The 18,953-nt window shown below is 46.3% G+C and overlaps 1 protein-coding gene across 23 annotated transcripts in view; it reads right to left on the bottom strand.

The window, feature by feature from the left end:
* The window catches only part of LOC105490041 (KAT8 regulatory NSL complex subunit 3), a 90,780-nt gene that overhangs the window by 53,436 nt on the left and 18,391 nt on the right, over positions 1 to 18,953 (bottom strand). For 17 of the 23 annotated variants that reach the window (XR_011612129.1, XR_011612142.1, XR_011612139.1 and 14 more), the window contains 15 exons: positions 17,383 to 17,473; positions 17,070 to 17,255; positions 11,227 to 11,358; positions 10,225 to 10,341; positions 9,894 to 9,995; positions 9,714 to 9,785; positions 8,520 to 8,594; positions 8,182 to 8,339; positions 6,681 to 6,744; positions 6,046 to 6,246; positions 5,692 to 5,848; positions 4,171 to 4,248; positions 2,530 to 2,721; positions 2,000 to 2,084; positions 1,473 to 1,603 (listed from right to left, as the gene is read on the bottom strand). Coding sequence is in view for 8 of the 23 variants with exons in the window: in XM_071077343.1 (XP_070933444.1) it covers positions 1,473 to 1,603; positions 2,000 to 2,084; positions 2,530 to 2,721; positions 4,171 to 4,248; positions 5,692 to 5,848; positions 6,046 to 6,246; positions 6,681 to 6,744; positions 8,182 to 8,339; positions 8,520 to 8,594; positions 9,714 to 9,785; positions 9,894 to 9,995; positions 10,225 to 10,341; positions 11,227 to 11,358; positions 17,070 to 17,255; positions 17,383 to 17,473 (1,841 nt within the window). In the remaining 15 variants the exon portion in view is untranslated. Of the gene's footprint in view, positions 1 to 1,472; positions 1,604 to 1,999; positions 2,085 to 2,529; positions 2,722 to 4,170; positions 4,249 to 5,691; positions 5,849 to 6,045; positions 6,247 to 6,680; positions 6,745 to 8,181; positions 8,340 to 8,519; positions 8,595 to 9,713; positions 9,786 to 9,893; positions 9,996 to 10,224; positions 10,342 to 11,226; positions 11,359 to 13,019; positions 13,073 to 17,069; positions 17,256 to 17,382; positions 17,474 to 18,953 lie in introns of all 23 variants that reach the window. The other 6 variants (XR_011612143.1, XR_011612132.1, XM_071077345.1 and 3 more) reach the window with 3 other exon arrangements.

Genomic DNA, 18,953 nt, shown 5'->3' with positions numbered 1-18,953 from the left:
CATTTTGGGCCATTTTGAGAAATCCAAGTTTGTTCCTTTCTTTCCAGGGAAGAAGAACAACTTTTTAAGCCAAAAGAATTCTAAATACCCAACTTTCACTTCGCCTCACACAATCAAAGCAGAAAGGAAGTAGCCTCAAAGCAGTAAAAAAGGTTCTCTTCTCAAGCCTGTAATCCCAGCACTTTGGGAGGCCAAGACGGGCGGATCACGAGGTCAGGAGACCAAGACCATCCTGGCTAACACAGTGAAACCCCGTCTCTACTAAAAAATACAAAAAACTAGCCGGGTGAGGTAGCGGGCGCCTGTAGTCCCAGCTACACGGGAGGCTGAGGCAGGAGAATGGCGTAAACCCGGGAGGCGGAGCTTGCAGTGAGCCAAGATCCAGCCACTGCACTCCAGCCTGGGCGACAGAGCAAGACTCCGTCTCAAAAAAAAAAAAAAAAAAAAAAAAAAAAAAAAAAAAAAGGTTCTCTTAAAGGAGAAGGGTTTCTTTTTTCTTTTTTTTTTTTTTTTTTTTTTTGAGGCGGAGTTTTACTCGTTTCCCAGGCTGGAGTGCAATGGCGCAATCTCCGCTCACTGCAACCTCCACCTCCCGGGTTCAAGCGATTCTCCTGCCTCAGCCTCCCAGGTAGCTGGGTTTACAGATTCCCGCCACCACACCTGGCTAATTTTTTGTATTTTTAGTAGAGACGGGGTTTCACCATATTGGCCAGGCTGGTCTCAAACTCCTGACCTCAGGTGACCCACCCACCTCGGCCTTCCAAAGTGTTGGGATTACAGGCTTGAGCCACCGTGCCTGGCCAGGAGAAGGGTTTCTGCAATGCCTTGGCCCTGCTGGGCTCAGGCAACAGGTCTTTCAAAGTAGCGTTAGTGGGTAGGACAAAATGAGAGACAAGCACAGACAGAAAAATGTCTCATTTTGCTAATGCCCAGTGTAGCACCATTTCCAGTTTTATTCAGTCAGATGTACTTAAAACAGCAAAATAAAACCATAGTCAGCCCTCAATTATCTGTGGGCTTTGCAGCAGATTCGCAGATTCAAACGACCACACGGATAGAAACCTGTAGATATGGAATGCCAACTGTATGACATAGTTTCATATAAGGGACTTGAGCATCCATGGATTTTGGTAGCGGTGAGGGTCCTAGAACCAATCTCCTGTGGATAAGAAAGGCTGACTACACATATACGTCCTATCGGCTATTTCTCCTTACAGTAGAGGATACAGCACCTGTAGACTGGAACATTTAATCACCTGCAGACCAGGACATTTACTCACTGCATTTATTCAAGGCCAAGGAATCCCTCTGCCCAAGCTAATTCCAGTTTCACGTAAAGCCTCTATGATCACTCTTAAGACCCAGAGGCCCATGCTGTGGATTCAGCTCCAGGGATGCTTTCCCAGGACCACCTACCAGCAGCAGACCAAAAATTCTGTGTTGGAAGGGGAGAATGCTGGGCCACAAGATACCTGGGAGGGAGCTGCCAGGAGAGGTGGCCACCAGGCGGCTCTGCAGTGTGTGCAAGGCACTGGGTGCAGTGCTGCTGGAGACCACTGAAGGGGCTGGGCTGGCTGAGACTCCACCTTCAGAAGAACTGGACCTGGAGACAAAGGAAGGAGCTCTGTTATCCAAAGGTCACAGGGCAGCAAGCCCTAGCAACACAGGCAGGGTACAGAGTGGGGCCCAGCAAGGCTTTCAGCAGCAGACACACACCAAGAATCTTCAGCTTCTTTGTTCCCCTTTCTGAACCTGGCCTCTAGTCTTCTAGAAGTCCTTACTTACAGGACTTACAGTAAAAGGCAGGGGACACTTTGGAATCTGAAGTAAAAATGAACTCTGGGTTGACCCAAAAGCAAGACAAAGATCCCTATCAGAAGGAAGTCACATTTCCCAAACTGACAGAACCCAGAATGCATCATTTTCCAAAGCACTAAATGAACCAGAAGCAGAGGGAAGGGAAAAAAGAAGAGACACAGATGGTCCAACAAACACTCACTTGGCTGTGGTAAGAAGTCCTGTGAGCTCCTTGGCCCCTGCTGAAGCCTGCCCCAGTGTCATGGTGATGGGCTTCCCACCTGCAGCTGCAAAAGAGAAAACCCCAAGGCCCCGGTCAGTCCTATTTGGCCACTACATTTGCAGGTTCCACAGTTTAGGCTAAATGCAAGAGATTACGGACAAGAACCGGAAGATGAAAAAAGATGAACTATGCTAGAGTAGAGAGAGCTGGGGTTTTTTCCTTCTATTTTCTAAACTTCCTGAAATATTCTGTACCTTTAATTGAAGCAAACAAAAAAAGAACAAAATATACGATGCTTTGAACTACGGCACAGCTTCCTCTCGTATTCTGCCTGCTGCTTGGTCCTCATTCAGATGGGCTCACGCCCACTTTAACCACATGTATAGCCTCATGCCTTCTTTGCTCCGGGCATCTCTCCAAATGAAGCAAAGGCTGACATGCTGGTGAGTGGCCGCCAAAGGGCAATGCTGTGTACCTAGGAGAGGTCAGTCGTAGCAAGAGAAACTCACCTTCTGGAGCACTTCCTTGGGAAGGAGCACAAGGCCCTCCAGCTGTGTCCCCTTGGGAGATAAGGGACACCTTGATCTTTGGTCGCTTGGAGGTCTTACTGCCAGGAAGGGGACTCGAGGGATGGTGTCGCTTCAGCTGAACCCTAAGATCCTCTTTCTCTCCTTCCTCCGGTGGTTCTGATGAAATGGGAACTAAGAGATGGAGCTGAGTTCAGATCCTCCACAATCCAAAAAAGCCCAACAGACACTCAGTCAATAGCAGCACCAACATAGCCATGTGTAAAACGCACAGGAGAACCACTCTACGTCCAGGGCTACCCCTCAAAGGAGACTGCCCATGCTTCAGGACAACTTCACTCAGGCCCTGCCCGTGGGGGACCCCACTTTGCCCTTCTTAGAGGATGGCTCCCTTCTCATCCCTCATCCTGCACTGGAACTGGAAGGGAAGGGCCTGAGTTGGTAGGAATTAAAAGACAGAAGACACCCCGACCCTGCCTAGCCAAGGTCAATAGCAACAACAACAACAACAGAGGACTCAACGCAGTAAGTAAACAGTCCTTCCCAGACTCAAAAAGTGTGATGATCATCTTCCTGTCTCAAGCCCTCCCCACATCATCACACAGTTGGGGACATTAAACATTCTATGAGAACTCATGGAGGAGCAGGTCATCCAGTTCTAAAAAGCAGAGTTTTCCAAAAGGCTCTCAAGAGTCCCACCCTACCCTAAGAGCCCAGGGTTGAGGATTCACTTGCCAAATAGAGGCAGTGAAGAGGACTGTCACCAGGACTGAAAGCTGGCTATGAGTAGCTACTAGGAGAGAGTACCTCAACCAGGCAACCTCACAGCTCCTGCCCAGAAGTAACAGGGCAACACTGGCCCATGTCACAACCTGGTCCCCAGGTCATGTGTACTAGCACAGACAAAGGCCATCTGTTCACACATGGGCTTCCACTTCCACTGAATCAAACAGGCTCATCATGTATACAGCCAAGCTTTTTGGACTCTTAGGTTATCTTTCAAGCTTCCTCAAAGATTCCCTCCTCTTTAAACCCAGAAGTCTACCCTAGTTCTCTTGTAGCATAGGGAAGCAAAGACTGGGGTGGGGAGGAAGGCAGCAGTCACATGAGGATGGAGGAGGGGTCCTGGCATGAGGTAACAGTCAGGACATAACCAGCTAGAAGGATTGCTTAGGGGACAAATGCATTGGCTAAAATCAGAGTAGGAAGGAGGGTGGAGGGGAAAGGAGTTTCAGGGTCTATGCTGATATGTGACTGGTGGGCTTGTAGCCACCAGATAAACACAGGACAAGAGGCAGGGAGAAAAACACACAAGGAAACTGAGACTCATAGGCAGAGCCACAGGCATACAAAAAAGCAGCAGAGCCAAGACCACAGTGAAAGAAAGAACCACACTAAGAGACAAAAAAGAAAATACCCTAAGAAGCAAACAAAAGAATGAAAAAAGGGCAAAGACTACAGAGTAAGCAACAGGGGTCAGCAAAACAAAAGAACACAAAGAAAAAGAGAGAAAAGAACAGGAGGAAACCAAACTGAGGCAGAAGAGAGGGAGAGATGGAAAATAAATAAGGGGTTGAGGAGCAGAATGCAGTGGACGAGCAGGCAAGAAAGAGTAATACTCACCAAAGAGACAGGAGGAGGTGCCAGGAGGAAGAGCTTTCCTCACCAGCATATTTTGTTTCAGAAAAGCAGCAAACTGTGCTGGAATGAATCAGAAAGAATTACAGAATCACAGCCAGCCAGAGAAGGGAGAAAAAGAGAGGGAATAAGAAAAAAGGTTGTAGAAAATGGCCAATAGGGGCTCCTTCTGAAATTACTGCATGGCAACCTGACTCTGCCATGGAGTCGGTCTGTAGAAGCATCTAAACTGACTAGTACTACCTGCCTCATGGGGCTATGCCAAAACTCAACAAACTACAGCAATGCGAGTGCCATGAAGAAGGACTCCATGTATGTTCGCTATTAGTATTCCCTGTTTGCCCATCAGCTCTGCTAAGCCAGGGTTCTAAAGCTGCTACTCTCCCCCATGAAACCCTAGGTCCCCATTTCAAACCCAGCTTGCCAATCAGCCTTCCAAAGTCCTTAGATTCTCAACTAATCACCCTTTCCAGAAGCACAGCACATCACCAGCTCTGTCTTCATCAGAAGTGTAAAGACACACTGTCCACAAGGGACTTGGCTCTGGCCACCACTCATGAAGATTCATGGCACAGCATCCGCGCAGACCCTCGGGGCCTGGCCTCATTTCTCAACTCCTCCCATCCACTCATACTTTTCTACTCCTTGTTAGTACTACTCTTACAAGCAAACTCACAAGAGGTCTGAGTTTCGGTTCTGATCCTTTGGCTCCACTAAAAGAAACACAGGGAAAGTAAACAGATGAGCCTCCTATCCCCTCCACGTCTGTCTGCCAGACAGCCAGCTCTGGCTGCTGCCTCTTCCCAGGCACCGCTATTCCTGAGAAGCTCAGGTGACACATGCTCCTGGACACATCGTTGAACACCAATGCCCAAGAAGCCTTACATCAAGGCCACCCAACTGGATCAATGTGGGGGAAGGGGGACAGAGCACTGTTTCTTCTTTCCCCACCCAGTGAACTCTCCCTTTTCTATAGCTCCTTTCAGAGCACTTACAGCTCACCAAACTCTTACTTTCGACTATATGAATACTTCCCAGCCTCATCTGAAACCTGTCTGCAGACAACCCTGACAAACTTCACTGAAAGTCTCAGTGTGAGAATCTTAACGCTTCAAGGGTCAAACAAAGAAAGGGCATGATGCCAGGTGAGTTGCCCTAGAATCTGATTAATAAAATCAATCACCCAATACTTATGATCAGAGAGCCCTGACTGGAGGAGTGGCTGGCAAGGTAGAAAAAAGTTTAGGCCAATATACATGTTCATAAAGCCTAGCTTCCCCAGAACAGCAAGACAAAGCTGTAACTAGTGATCACAAAGCCCCACTCACTCAGAGGCCTTGCCATTCATTTCAATAATTAATTTTGAACTTTGCCTGCACAGAAATGTGAGAAAGGGTGCCTCCCATCCGCCTGGAAAAAGCCGTAGATATCAATACTGTGCAGCCGCCACGTGGCATGAACACCAGCAGACAGCCCCAGGAGGAGCCCCCGGCCGGGTGCCTATACCTTGAGCTTGTTTGTGGGTCAGCACAGCTTCTGTCCGCTGCACATGTCTCTTCAGCAGCTGAGAGCTTCCAATCTGACTGGACTTCTGGGCAGAGGTCACCGCAGTCACTTTGGTCTTGGGACTGGAGGTGGGGCTGCTGGACACACTGGAGAGATCCTGAGTAAGGTGAGAAGGCCAAGAGATGAGCCAATGTTATTAGGATCTGACCATGAGTCAGCATGTCCCTCTGGAATTCCCCTTGTAGGAACTCACAGGCCCATGGCACTAACAAGAGAGGCATCCCCAGGAAGTTAAGGAACCAACTCTGTGGTGCTGATTCCCCAGCAAAAGTGCTCCCACCCTGCTCATACTACCTCTGAGCCTGAGGGTGAGGCGGGCAGCTTGGCAGCTGGGGAGGCAGGTCGACTGCCCCGCTCAGGGACTTCAAAGGCCAAGTCTCTGCGGGCCACATCGCGGGGCTTCTTCTTCTTCTCAGCATCCTGATCCCGAGGTTCAGAGCCCATGTGACCCTCAGCACGAGTGAGCACTCCAGTCAGAAAGTCCACAATCTCATCCTAGTGTAGAGAGGAGCCAACCAAGGCCTTTTAGTCCTCATCTGGAGAATGGGAACCTCTCAGATACTTACCAACTAAAAGAAATTCTCCCTCAGCTCTGGCATCTGGATGTGCCAGTCCTTCCCTACTCAAACAAGGCCTGGTGCAAATCCCAGGCTTCTGAGCAACTATGGTCGAGAAGACCAGCAAGTGCCTCTGTCAGGGGGAGCTCCGGGGTGGTCACACTCCACCACTTTTCCAACACTCTCCCTCCTGATGCTTTGCTTACATTAATTCACCACTCTCATTTTTCTTTGCTTTGCTTATGACTGAGACCTACCAGAGGCCCCAGTGGAGGCCTTCAGAGCCAAAGAGGCCACTACTAATAAGACCAAACCTACAAGGCTACAGAAAGGCAAGCCTAGCTGAGAAAAGCACACAAAACAACTGTTTACCTGAATACATCTGTCCACCATGCTCTGAGTCAACCCTTCTGATTTCTTCTTTGCTTTGCTTATTCTAAGAAACAAAATGGATGACATGTTTACTTCTTAATTCCATGGCGTCCTATGAAAATAAGAAAGTAAGGCCGGGCGCGGTGGCTCAAGCCTGTAATCCCGGCACTTTGGGAGGCCGAGGCGGGCGGATCACAAGGTCAGGAGATCGAGACCACAGTGAAACCCCGTCTCTACTAAAAATACAAAAAATTAGCCGGGCGCGGTGGCGGGCGCCTGTAGTCCTAGCTACTCAGGAGGCTGAGGCAGGAGAATGGCGTGAACCCGGGAGGCGGAGCTTGCAGTGAGCCGAGATCGCGCCACTGCACTCCAGCCCGGGCAACAGCGTGAGACTCCGTCTCAAAAAAAAAAAAAAAAAAGAAAAAAAAAGAAAATAAGAAAGTATTTCTTTTCTGGGCTATTTTCTAGCCCCAGGAGGGCCATGTTAGCCTTAAGTAATGCAACCTCTCCAAACCTGTTCCTATGTCTGCAAAATGGGGAATCATAACATCTCATTCATGAAGTTGTGGGGATTAAACAAAATAACATATGTAAAGAAACCAAGCACAGTGCCCAGGACAGTCCACTCCAGAATTCCTGTACCTACAGCTTAATAGGTCAACTCTATCCAGAACCCGGGAGGCAGAGGTTGCAGTGAGCTGAGATTGCACCACTGCACTCCAGCCTAGGCGACAGAGCCAGGCGCCACCTCAAAAAACAAAAAACAAACAAACAAACAAAAAAGCTCAAGGTCGTGAAAGACAAAGATGGAGGAACTCTACCAAATTAAAGGAGATCGAGGAGACATGGCAACTAAATCCAAGTGTGATCCTGGGCTGGATGCTGGACCAGAAAAATGACATTAGGGAAACAACTGATGAAACGTGAGTCTGTAGATTATAGTGTCATGTCGATGTTAATTTCTTGATTTGGGCTATGTAAGATGTTTAACATTTAGAAATCAGGTGAAGGGTATATGGGAATTTTTTTGTACTAGTGTTATAACTTTTTATAAATCTGAAATTTCAAATATTAAACAAGATTTTTTTAATGCTGTCTTTTTTTTTTTTTTTTTGAGACAGAGTCTTGCACTGTTGCCCAGGCTGGCTGGAGCGCAGTGGTGTAATCTTGGCTCACTGCAAGCTCCTCCTCCCAGGTTCACGCCATTCTCCTGCCTCAGCCTCCCGAGAAGCTGGGACTACAGGCGCCCACCACCATGCCTGGCTAATTTTTTGTATTTTTAGTAGAGACAGGGTTTCACCGTGTTAGCCAGGATGGTCGCGATCTCCTTTCCGCCCACCTTGGCCTCCCAAAGTGCTGGGGTTACAGGCATGAGCCACCACGCCTGGCTAATGCTGTCTTTTAACTGAACCAGACTGGTCTGTAGTTACACTGCCAGCTTAGAGGTGTATCTCTAACACTGTAACACAGCTCTCTTGCAGCTCTAGGAGAATCTACCCACCTGAGATTGTCATCAGCTCCCCCAACCACCACCAAGCTGTTCTCAGCTCGGATCTTCTCCCGGAAGTCCTCCATGGCTTCAGGGTGACATTGAAGGGAATTTTGACCAATGACAAAGAGGACCGGGGTCTTCATATCCAAGAGGGGATCATCTACATCCTAAAACAGGTATAGGTTTTAGAATCGGCTTCTTCATATTCACAAAGCACCGACCCGGAAACTCCACTAAGGAGGATCAGCTGTGCAACTGCAGTCGGCCTCAGCATCAGCTTGGACAAGGTACGTATACTCACACTCCCGCTGCCAATGACCCAGCACTCAGCTTTATCACACTCTTACCCCTCTGGGGCCATCCACGGTAAGCAGAGGAAACCCAAGGCACACAACTGCGGTGACATACTCCATCACTGACACCTGTAAATAACGGAACAGTTTGTCTAAAGGTCAATTGAGTTCATGGCACCTCAGCCGACCCAGAATCCAGGAGTGGTCCAGACCCACCAGAGAGTCTCACCTCTTCCTCCCCTGTCCTAATATCCGGGTGCATCTTCTGCCACAACGGCAGCAGTAAGAGCACAAGACACAAGGTATGTCATTCCACAAGCAGCCACTACCTGGAGAACTGGGGCCCCAAGAAGACCCCAGCAGGTGGCTGAACCATAGAATAGAAGGTTCAGTATTCCTACCCTGTCAACTCCCTCGACTAGAGCCCTCCTGCTCCATTTTTCTCCGCAAATAGTAAATATAGTCAAGAGAACACAATGTTGCCACTCACCCTTAAGTGAAAAAAAATTCTCTCTATTGAACTTAATAGATAGTTACCAGACAGCCTAGATTTCTTGGAGCAACTGCTAAGGCCCACCACCCTGGGAGCAGGACTATGGGGACCTTCCTCCTCTCATAGCTATCACTTGACTGGACTGCATGAAGCAAAATTAAGGCTTTGGACACCTGAGGGACACTTACACAAACTGACAGACATACAAATGTATGTAAAATATGAAAAGATTCCTTGATGTCTTGGAAAGGGACTGAAATGAACACAGCATCAAATTCCAGAGCTACTAATATTTGCCAGCTACAATTATTGTTGTTTTTTAGGTGGGAGAACAGTATGGTACTTATGTTTAGAGAAAAAAAGGGATCCTTTTATTTTTTCCACAGATATATGCCAGTGTGTATGTGTGCATGTGTAAATGCTATGATATTTGGGATTTTTCTTCAAAACAATCTGGGGGAGAAAGAAAGTAAGTAGGGTGAGATAAAACAAGCCCAGCCAAGAGTTGATCACTGGTAAACCTGGGTGAGGATCCTGGGGGTTTATTATACTATACCTGCTTTTGTTTCTGCTTAAAGTTTTCCTAAATAAATTAAAAATTGTTTTAATAAAATTTGTCCTCTACAGTTTAAAATGCAATTACATAGGTAAAGTATCTAGCACAGAGCCTGAAACATAGTAAAAGACTCAATGGTAGCTATCATTAGTGGTATTCCATCCCAGAACAACCTCCAAATAAGATAGAAATTACTTACATGACAGGCCACCAAAGCTCCTGTGTTCCAGCCAATCAAGATAATGGGTTTGTGTGGGAAATGGCTGTGAATCTTCATGGGAAGAGAAAGAAGACAGTAAGACAGGAGGCCAAAGATGGGTGCAGAACAACCCCAGAATGCTGGGTATGCCACAGTGCACTGAAACAGGGGCGTTCTCACCTCCAGCACTTTGCTTCTCACTGCCCCAATCATATGCTCAAGACACTGTAGAACTCCTACCCCACTGCCATTGTTCAGCAGATGGGTGGCTACAGGGATGACCTGAAGGAAAGAAGTAGCCCCCACAACAGCAGAGGTAAGTTTCAAATCTTTCAATTCTGTTTGACCTACCCCAAACCCTTTCAACCTTGGAATTCCACATGAAAGAAGGGTTAGAGGAGGCTCCACATTCAAGTTATCCATTTTGACCTCCCTCCCACATATTCTTCTCCTCAATTCTCCAAGACTATATTCCCTGCCAGGAGGGAGTTCCTCCTGCCCCCACACAAACCTTGCCTAAGCAGGAGAGCTGAGACTGCCAGAAGCGGTGGCGGCGTGAAGTGGGAAACACAGAGCTGGAGGGACCAGAGGAGGCGATGAGAATCAGTGGAGAGCCAGGGAGTTTGCTCTAAAGAGGAAGGATCCCACCCAAAAACCAGTGAGTGAGAAGTTTTCTTCCACGAAATTCCAAGTATCCCAATACCTTTCTCATCCCAACCAATGCTCCTTTGCTTGTGAAATATGTTAAGCACTATACAAAACAAATTACTAGTAATAGTTAAAGAAGCCAGTCAGTCGCACCGGCTCACATCTGCAATCCCAGCACTCTGGGAGGCCGAGGCAGGCGGATCACCTGGGGTTAGGAGTTTGAGACCAGCCTGGCCAACGTGGTGAAATCCTGTCATTACTGAAAACACAAAAATTAGCCAGGCATGGTGGTGCATGCCTGTAATCTCAGCTACTCAGGAAGCTGATGCAGGAGAATTGCCTGAACCTGGGAGGCAGAGGTTGCAATAAGCCAAGATCATGCCACTGCACTCTAGCCTGGGCAATAGAGCAAGATTTTGTCGCAAAAAATAATAACAACAGGCCGGGCGCGGTGGCTCACGCCTGTAATCCCAGCACTTTGGGAGGCCGAGACGGGTGGATCACGAGGTCAGGAGATCGAGACCATCCTGGCTAACACGGTGAAACCCCGTCTCTACTAAAAAGAAGTACAAAAAACTAGCCGGGCGAGGTGGCGGGCGCCTGTAGTCCCAGCTACTCGGGAGGCTGAGGCGGGAGAACGGCGTAAACCCGGGAGGCGGAGCTTGCAGTGAGCGGAGATCCGGCCACTGCACTCCAGCCTGGGCGACAGAGCGAGACTCCGTCTCAAAAAAAAAAATAATAATAATAATAATAATAATAACAACAAAAAATAGTTAAAGAAGCCATTTATCCTCCTGCCAAGGTTCTAAGGCTTGAGTCTAAAATTTGTATGTGCCATTGTTAAGTCCTGAGCCATCCAACTTACTGGTTTGTTATGAGAAAGCACGCCCACAGCAGGGTCCCAGGGCCTCTTCAGTAGGAGAGACAAGGCCTCAGCTCCTGCAGCCCCAGTCTTCGTGTTGGATGACACAAGCATCCGGTCAATCAAGGTTGGGATCTACAAAGAAGGAAGAGCAAAGCTGATTCCAGTGTAAAGCAGGAGACCTGCTACCATCAGCAATCAAGCAGAAGAGCAGGGCCCCACTAGAAGCCAGACAGACTTCAACTAAGCCTCTAAAAACCTCCTCAGGAGCAGCAGTATATATAAATAAATGGGCGAAAAGTATGCTCCCACCATGAAAAGTGAATGGGTACAATCCTTTGGAAAGCAGTCTGGATATGTGGCAAGGGACTTAAATGTACTCCCATCCCTTTTCCAAATGTTTCTACTTCTGAGAACCTTTCCAAAGAAAACATATCAGAAACAAAAACACACACAAAAGGATAAGGAGAGTTATACACAGAGACAAATCAACTATGAACAATAATAAAGTAAAAACAATTTAATATATGTATGTATACGTAAGGGAGTAGTTTAGTCAACTATCTACCTAATTGGATATTAACAATTATTTTCAAATATTTACAAGAATTTATTTATTTATTGAGACAAAGTCTCGCTCTGTCACCCAGGCTAGAGTGCAGTGGCCTGATCTTGGCTCACTGCCATCTCTGCCTCCTGGGTTTAAGCGATTTCTTGTTTCTCAGCCTCCCAAGTAGCTGAGATTACAGGCGTGCACCACCATACCCAGTTAATTTTTTGTATTTCTAGTAGAGATGGAGTTTCACCTTATTGGTCAGGCTGGTCTTGAACTCCTGACCTCAAATGATCCACCCGCCTCAGCCTCCTAAAGTGCTAGAATTACAGGCGTCAGCCACTGAGCCCAGCTTTCAAATATTTACAAGAATACATAATAACATATAGCAATAATTTTGCCAAAATGTTACAGGTAAAATAGAAAATATAAAAATTATCTCTACTCAAAGCTGGGCTCAGTGGCTCATGCCTGTAATCCCAGCACTTTTAGGAGCCAAGGTGGGCAGATCACTTGAGGTCAGGAGTTCGAGATAAGCCTGGCCAACATTGTGAAACCCTGTCTCCACTAAAAATACAAAAATTAGCCAGGCGTGGTGGCACACCAGTAATCCCAGCTACTCGGGAAGCTGAGGTACGAGAATCACTTGAACCCAGGAGGTGGAGGTTGTGGTGAGCTGAGGTCATGACACTGCACTCCGGCCTGAGCTGCAGAGTGAGACACTATCTCAAAAAAAAAAAAAAGAAAAAAAAAATTATCTCTACTCAGAAAAAAGACTATAAGAAAATATGCTGCACACCTGTAGTACCAGCTGCTCAGGAGGCTGAGACAGAAGAATCACTTAAACCCAGGAGGCAGAGGTTGCAGTGAGCCAAGAGCGCGCCACTGCACTCCAGCCTGGGCAACAGAGGGAGACTGTCTCAAAAAAAAAAAAAAAGAAGCCAAAATGTTAATAATGATCTCTATAGAGTTTATGGGTGACTTTTTCCTTTACAGATTTCTATGTTCCCTAAATTTCCTCAATGAGTGTCAGTTGATTTTATAATTTTGTTTAAACTCCATTTTCTTCTAGAGTACTGCTTTCAAGCTGTGGTGTACTAAATAAACCTGTTATTATGTACAAAAATATATATCCTGCTATACTATGTACAGTGTACTTTATCTCATGTCTGTTTTTTACCATCTACCAGAAATGTAACATTACAGATGTGCAAATATAAGTTTCAGACATGTTGATGCTTACACTGAGAAGAAATATCTGCGAATTCCATGCTACCCACAAAAGGTCAAAATGACCTAGGGGAAAGGAAAAATGTTTAAATATTAGAGGCAGTTTTCAGAAAAACAAAAAGGTTTTGAAAAATTGGAGAATAAAAAGTACTACGGTTTTGATGCAAGTTGTAAAACTCCAAAAATAGCAGAAGATAAGTTGCTCTTAATTTAAAAACAGAGACACTAAATGGATTTCTATATGTGAAATTAGAGAATTATAACCATTAGACTTTCTCAGTTTAACTTAGGAAACAAATATTCGTGCAACTGCTTTTACAAGGCACGAGGCTAGTACTACAGAGGAATTTATTCTACAAGAGGTAATGAAGACAAACACCCAAATAACGGTGGGGGATGGAAACAGGGAAAGACCGATAACTGCCATGAAAGAAACAGAAGCCCAAACTGCTATGATTCAAACCACCCAACAGAGAAGGAGAAGTTGAGGCAACTTTCATCTAAGATGCAGCATGTGAAATGAGACAGGCTCTTTGGAACAGGCAGGATTCCAACACAAGATGAGAGAAAAGCCTTCCAATCAGACACACCAGCAAGAGGCAAGAACATGCAGAGCTTATTCCAGGCACATATGCACTAAAGTCAAGGATTCAAGCAAGGAAGGAGGAGGATGTAAAAAGCCAGTAGGAAGGATAAGACCAAACCGCAAAGGATCTTCCCGTTCTTTGTAACTCACTCTAGAACTGTGAGCCACTCAACACTTTGAGGCAAAGGATCTGACCCTGGGTTAAGCTTTTGTCTAGCAGTACTGTATAGCTATGAAACCAAAGAGGCTTGAAACTTGCTTCCTGTCAACAAGGGATAATCAATAACTGAATTTGCCACTTGGAGCTGGGAAGACCAAGCTTCCCTGGTATTTCCAGCATTGCATTCACTCTCAACAGCTGACTAAAAGGCTAAGGTCTGTGCCTTCTCTTTATCATAACGGATCTAATGGTGAAAGTAGCTGGGTGAAGAGCATGATTCCATCCACCCGCGCTTTCACATCCAGCAGGCACTTTACAAGTAAAACAATCTTATAATCATTTATATCCTTTGGGAAACAACCAAAGTATTTATTGTGAATCTAAATATAGTCATGGGAAAATAAGAGTCCTATGGCAGAGGAACCACTGTGGAGAGCACAGCCCAGAGAGGATGTTGCCTCAAGTCTGAGGCCCTTGCTCACTGGTGTACCAGCGAGCCTTCTACCATTCCAGCCAACCCACACCATGGCCCAGCAGCATGGGAGGAAAGCACCCAACTATGCATGATGTGGAGTCCCCCCAGTGGTCTGCCAAGGTCATAGTAACTGACATTCACACAGGATATGTCCAGTCAGTAACTTAAATAGGGCAGCAGTACAAATTCCTCCTTAAAGGGAAATTATGCTAGCCATGGTGAGTGAGGCAGGGTCACCAGAGAACTGAGACCCTGGGCACTACCAACACGCATCTCCTACAGTGTATTCACCAATGTTACACTTTTACCATAGGTAGAATGCTGAGGAGAACATATGTGAAGAGGCCTACAATACTTCTGGGCCACCACTGTCTGGGCCCCATACTCTACCTGCCCACCACTCACCTCCCGGGTCCAGGGTTTCTACTACAGGGGAGCAGTACGGGGGAAAGTCTGGGACTCCCTTTTCATTTGTCTCTTTCTTCACTAGAAAATATACTCCACGGCCAGGTGCAGTGGCTCACGCCTGTAATCCCAGCACTTTGGGAGGTCGAGATGGGCGGATCACGAGGTCAGGAGATCGAGACCATCCTGGCTAACCCGGTGAATCCCTGTCTCTACTAAAAAATACAAAAAACTAGCCGAGCGAGGTGGCGGGCGCCTGTAGTCCCAGCTACTCGGGAGGCTGAGGCAGGAGAATGGCGTGAACCCGGGAGGCGGAGCTTGCAGTGAGCTGAGATCCGGCCACTGCACTCCAGCCTGGGCGACAGAGCGAGACTCCGTCTCAAAAAACAAAAAAAGAAAATACACTCCACCAGAGAAGGGACCAGTTTTGTTTTGCTCACCCCAGTACCTGACACACATAGGGCTCCAAATAAGTAACTAATGTCAAATTTCCTACCATGAATATTATTAATGTATCTAGTCCTGAGTTTTATTTCAGCACTAAACCAGTCTTCTAACAAACTTGGCACCCTTTAACTTAAAAACAGATAAGAAACAATGAGTCTGCAAGTTTTGGGGATGGCTGAGGGAACATGTTGGTCAAGCAACTTACAGCAGCAAGATGAGCCAGCTTCCTGCGAAGCATAAAGTAAAACTATTTAAAAAAAAAAAAAAGTCAAAAACTGAATCAGGCTCATGCCTGTATCCCAGCAATTTGGGAGGACAAGGTGGGAGGATTGCTTGAGGCCAGGAATTCAAGACGTGCCTATAGCAAAACCGTCTCTATAAAAAATTAAAAATTTAGCTGGGTGTGGCAGGGTGTGGCGGCTCACGCCTGTAATCCCAGCACTTTGGGAGGCTGAGGTGGGCAGATCACGAGGTCAGGAGATTGAGAGACGATGAAATCCTTGTCTCTACTAAAAATACAAAAAAATTGGCCGGGCAGGGTGACACACGCCTGTAGTCCCAGCTACTCAGGAGGCTGAGGCAGAATTGCTTGAACCCAGGAGGCGGAAGTTGCAGTGAGCCAAGATCATGCCACTGCATTCCAGCCTGGGCAACAGAGTAAGACTCTGTCTCAAAAAAAAAAGAAAATTTTAGCTGGATGTTGTGGTGGCACACACCTCTAGTTCCAGCTACTTGAGAGACTGAGGCAGGCGGATTGCTTGAGCCCAGGAGTTTGAAGTTATAGCGAGCTATGATAGTGCCACTGCACTCCAGCCTGAGTGAGACAGGAAGACCCTGTCTCCAAAGAAAAAAAAAGGCCTCAGACGACTTTGATTGAATCAGTTCTTTCTCTTCTCTATTTTTCTTAGAGACAGGGTCTCCCTCTGTCACCCAGGCTGGAGTGCAGTGATGGGATCAAACTCACTACAGCCTCCTCCCACCAGCCTCCTAAGTAGCTGGGACTACAGGGACGTGCCACCATGCCTGGCTAATTTTTTTATTTTTAGTAGAGACAAGGTCTTGCTATGCTGCTCAGGCTGGTCTCAAACTCCTGAGCTAAAGCGATCCTCCTGCCTCAGCCTCCTGAAGTGCTAGGATAACAGGCATGAGCTACTACACCCATTGGAGAAAACACCCCAAATATTTCAAGAACCTATGAGGGTACTACTTAAATAACTGTTAATAGTTACGGTGGTTCACTGCTTACTATGTGCCCAATTTTGTGTTAAGCACGCTACCTGAATTAACTAATTTAATTTTCACAAAACTCCTAGATAGGTATTATCATCAGCCACATTTTAGAAATGAGACACTAGTCCAAGCTTACACAGCTAATCAGTGACAACGCTGAGATCAGCCGGGCAATCTGCCTCCAGCATCCACATTCTACCACATTGAGGACAGCCTGATGCAATCGCTGGAATCACCAAGAAAAACAGTTTAACTCTGTGCAATACTAAGAAAGCAGGGAACTATAATGATATGTTTGCACTGAATTATAAAAATGTTGCTACTAAAGGCTCATGCCCTGGGGAGCAGAGTTGAAGGCATCACGGCACACTCCCGCTCTGCAATCTCCCAGTGCTCTGAGCACCAAGGGTCTGCTTCTGTCACCTTTCTCAACAAACTTTTCCCTGGTAAACCCTTCATCAACTTCATGATAATTCAATTCAGCCATGACTTCAACCACAGGCTGCAAGGCTAGAAAGGCTAAACATATACTCTGGTTTTCAGGCCCCGTACCTCATCCTGGAGCTAGGAGGGCTGAAAACGTTTAGACCAGACACAAATGTGAAATGATACCCTGTCTCTCAATTTTAATACCAAACCCATTAGTTTTGGCCATGCACCCCAGACCGACCAGATAATTACCTTGCCCAACCCCACATCCTGAACCCACAGGAGAGGCTGGCTATCCCTAGGACAGGGCAGACACCAATCACAGCCTTACCTTCCCCTTCAGCGTCTGCAAAGCATCCAGGTAGGCTGCCAGCATGGGCAGACTCAAGGTCTCCACGAGGGTGGTGTGCAGCCACTGGATCAGCTTGGTGTCCCAGCTCACACTTGCCAGAGCCTGCCGCACTCTCCTTGCACACTTGTCCACAGCAACACGGCGCAGCACTGGCTCATTACAAGCCTGAAGGATGTAAGTGGAAGTGATAAAACATGAGGACTACCTGGTTAACAAGTAGGGGGACAAGTCAGTCAGCCAGTGAGGCCTGAACTACGAAGAGCCCACTGTGGGCGGATTTCTGGTGTCTTACCCCTTCGTTGGCCAAGCGGGCAAGCCGGTCAGACTGCAGGGCTTTGAGGATCTTGTTGAATAGCTTGTTCTGGGCCATTGTCCAGCCAGTCCTATAAGGGAAACTCTGAGGAATTATAGTCAAACCCTGGGGACGCTCCCCATGTATGTATAAAGAATATTATGCTCTAGTTTTATGTCTCCACCATGGAACAGTAAAACGAAGTAGCTTAGTCTAAGACCACTGAGCTAAAACACAAGACCTAGATTCTGGTCCCAATCCTACCAAATGAAATTGTCACAGCACACATTTGTATTAATAACACCCATACATTTCCACACACACACAGTAATATACACAGTACAAGTCAAGACTAGTCATGAATAAAGTCTTTCAGGCTAGTAAAGCTAATGATTTGCTTAGTAGCTAAAATAATCCCAATCGTAAATAAAAGCACAGCACCACTGAACAGACATATTTGAATTTCATAAGTTATATATTTCACACAAAAAGGCAGACAGGATCAGCAAGCATTTTAATGTACTAAAATCTCAGACTAAGGTAACAATTCTTTTTAAACTAGGCTTAAGAACAAAAATATAGCGGAAATATAACCAATAAAGAGGCTATTCTTCCACTCTTCAATAATCTACCCCACACTAATCTCCCTTTACCATATATATTTTTTCTATATGTCACACAATTAGCAAATTTATTTTCGAGAGGCCTGTTCCATATAGGCTAATATGTTATCATCCCAGTATACGGCACTGGCATTCACACATCTACCTTATTGCTTATTGCTTACCTATTACTTACTGAGGCTTTGTGAGTCGCAGACATCTATCCTACTCTTCTCATCTCTACTTCATCACACCCAGTATAGTGATATGGAGCTTATTATTGTCCCCCTTGACCCCACTTCCAGCAATCCTAATTACTCAGATGCTCTAACTCTGGCTAGTGACCTTCCTAAAGATACCAAAAGAAAGGCAATTGAAGATGCTCTATAATATTTACCTATTCTCCCTGCCTTAAAAAAAAGCTGATGATGGCCAGGCGCAGTGCCTCACACCTATAATCCCAGCACTTTGGGAGGCCAAGTGGGGTGGATCGCTTGAGTTCAGGAGTTCAAGACCAATCTGTGCAAATGCCAAAACTCCATCTCTACAAAAAATACAAAAATTAGCTGGGCATGGGTAGTGCATGCCTGTAGCCCCAGCTACTCGGGAGCATGAGGTGGGAGGATCACTTGACCCCAGGAGGTTGAGGCTGCAGTGAGCCGTGATCATGCCATTGCACTCAAAGCTTCAGTGACAGTGAGGCCTTGTCTCAAAAAAAAAAAAAAAAAATTACATGGGTGCTGCACCCAAATGAGACCCTGGAATGGGATCAAGGTAGCATTTCAAATCAGTCTGGATAAAGTCCCTAAATGTAGGGCTGAGACAACCACTGGCCAACTAGAAAAAGAAAATCTGATCCCTACATATCATTCTACATCAAAATAAATTTCAGATGGAAGAAAAAGAAAACATAAAAGGAAGAAAGAGAAATGTAACTACATAAAAATTTCAAACTTTGGCCAGGCATCT

The sequence above is a fragment of the Macaca nemestrina genome, chromosome 13, assembly GCF_043159975.1.
Source record: "Macaca nemestrina isolate mMacNem1 chromosome 13, mMacNem.hap1, whole genome shotgun sequence".
In the NCBI taxonomy this organism is placed as follows: domain Eukaryota; kingdom Metazoa; phylum Chordata; class Mammalia; order Primates; family Cercopithecidae; genus Macaca; species Macaca nemestrina.
This window is presented reverse-complemented; position numbering and strand designations above follow the sequence as displayed.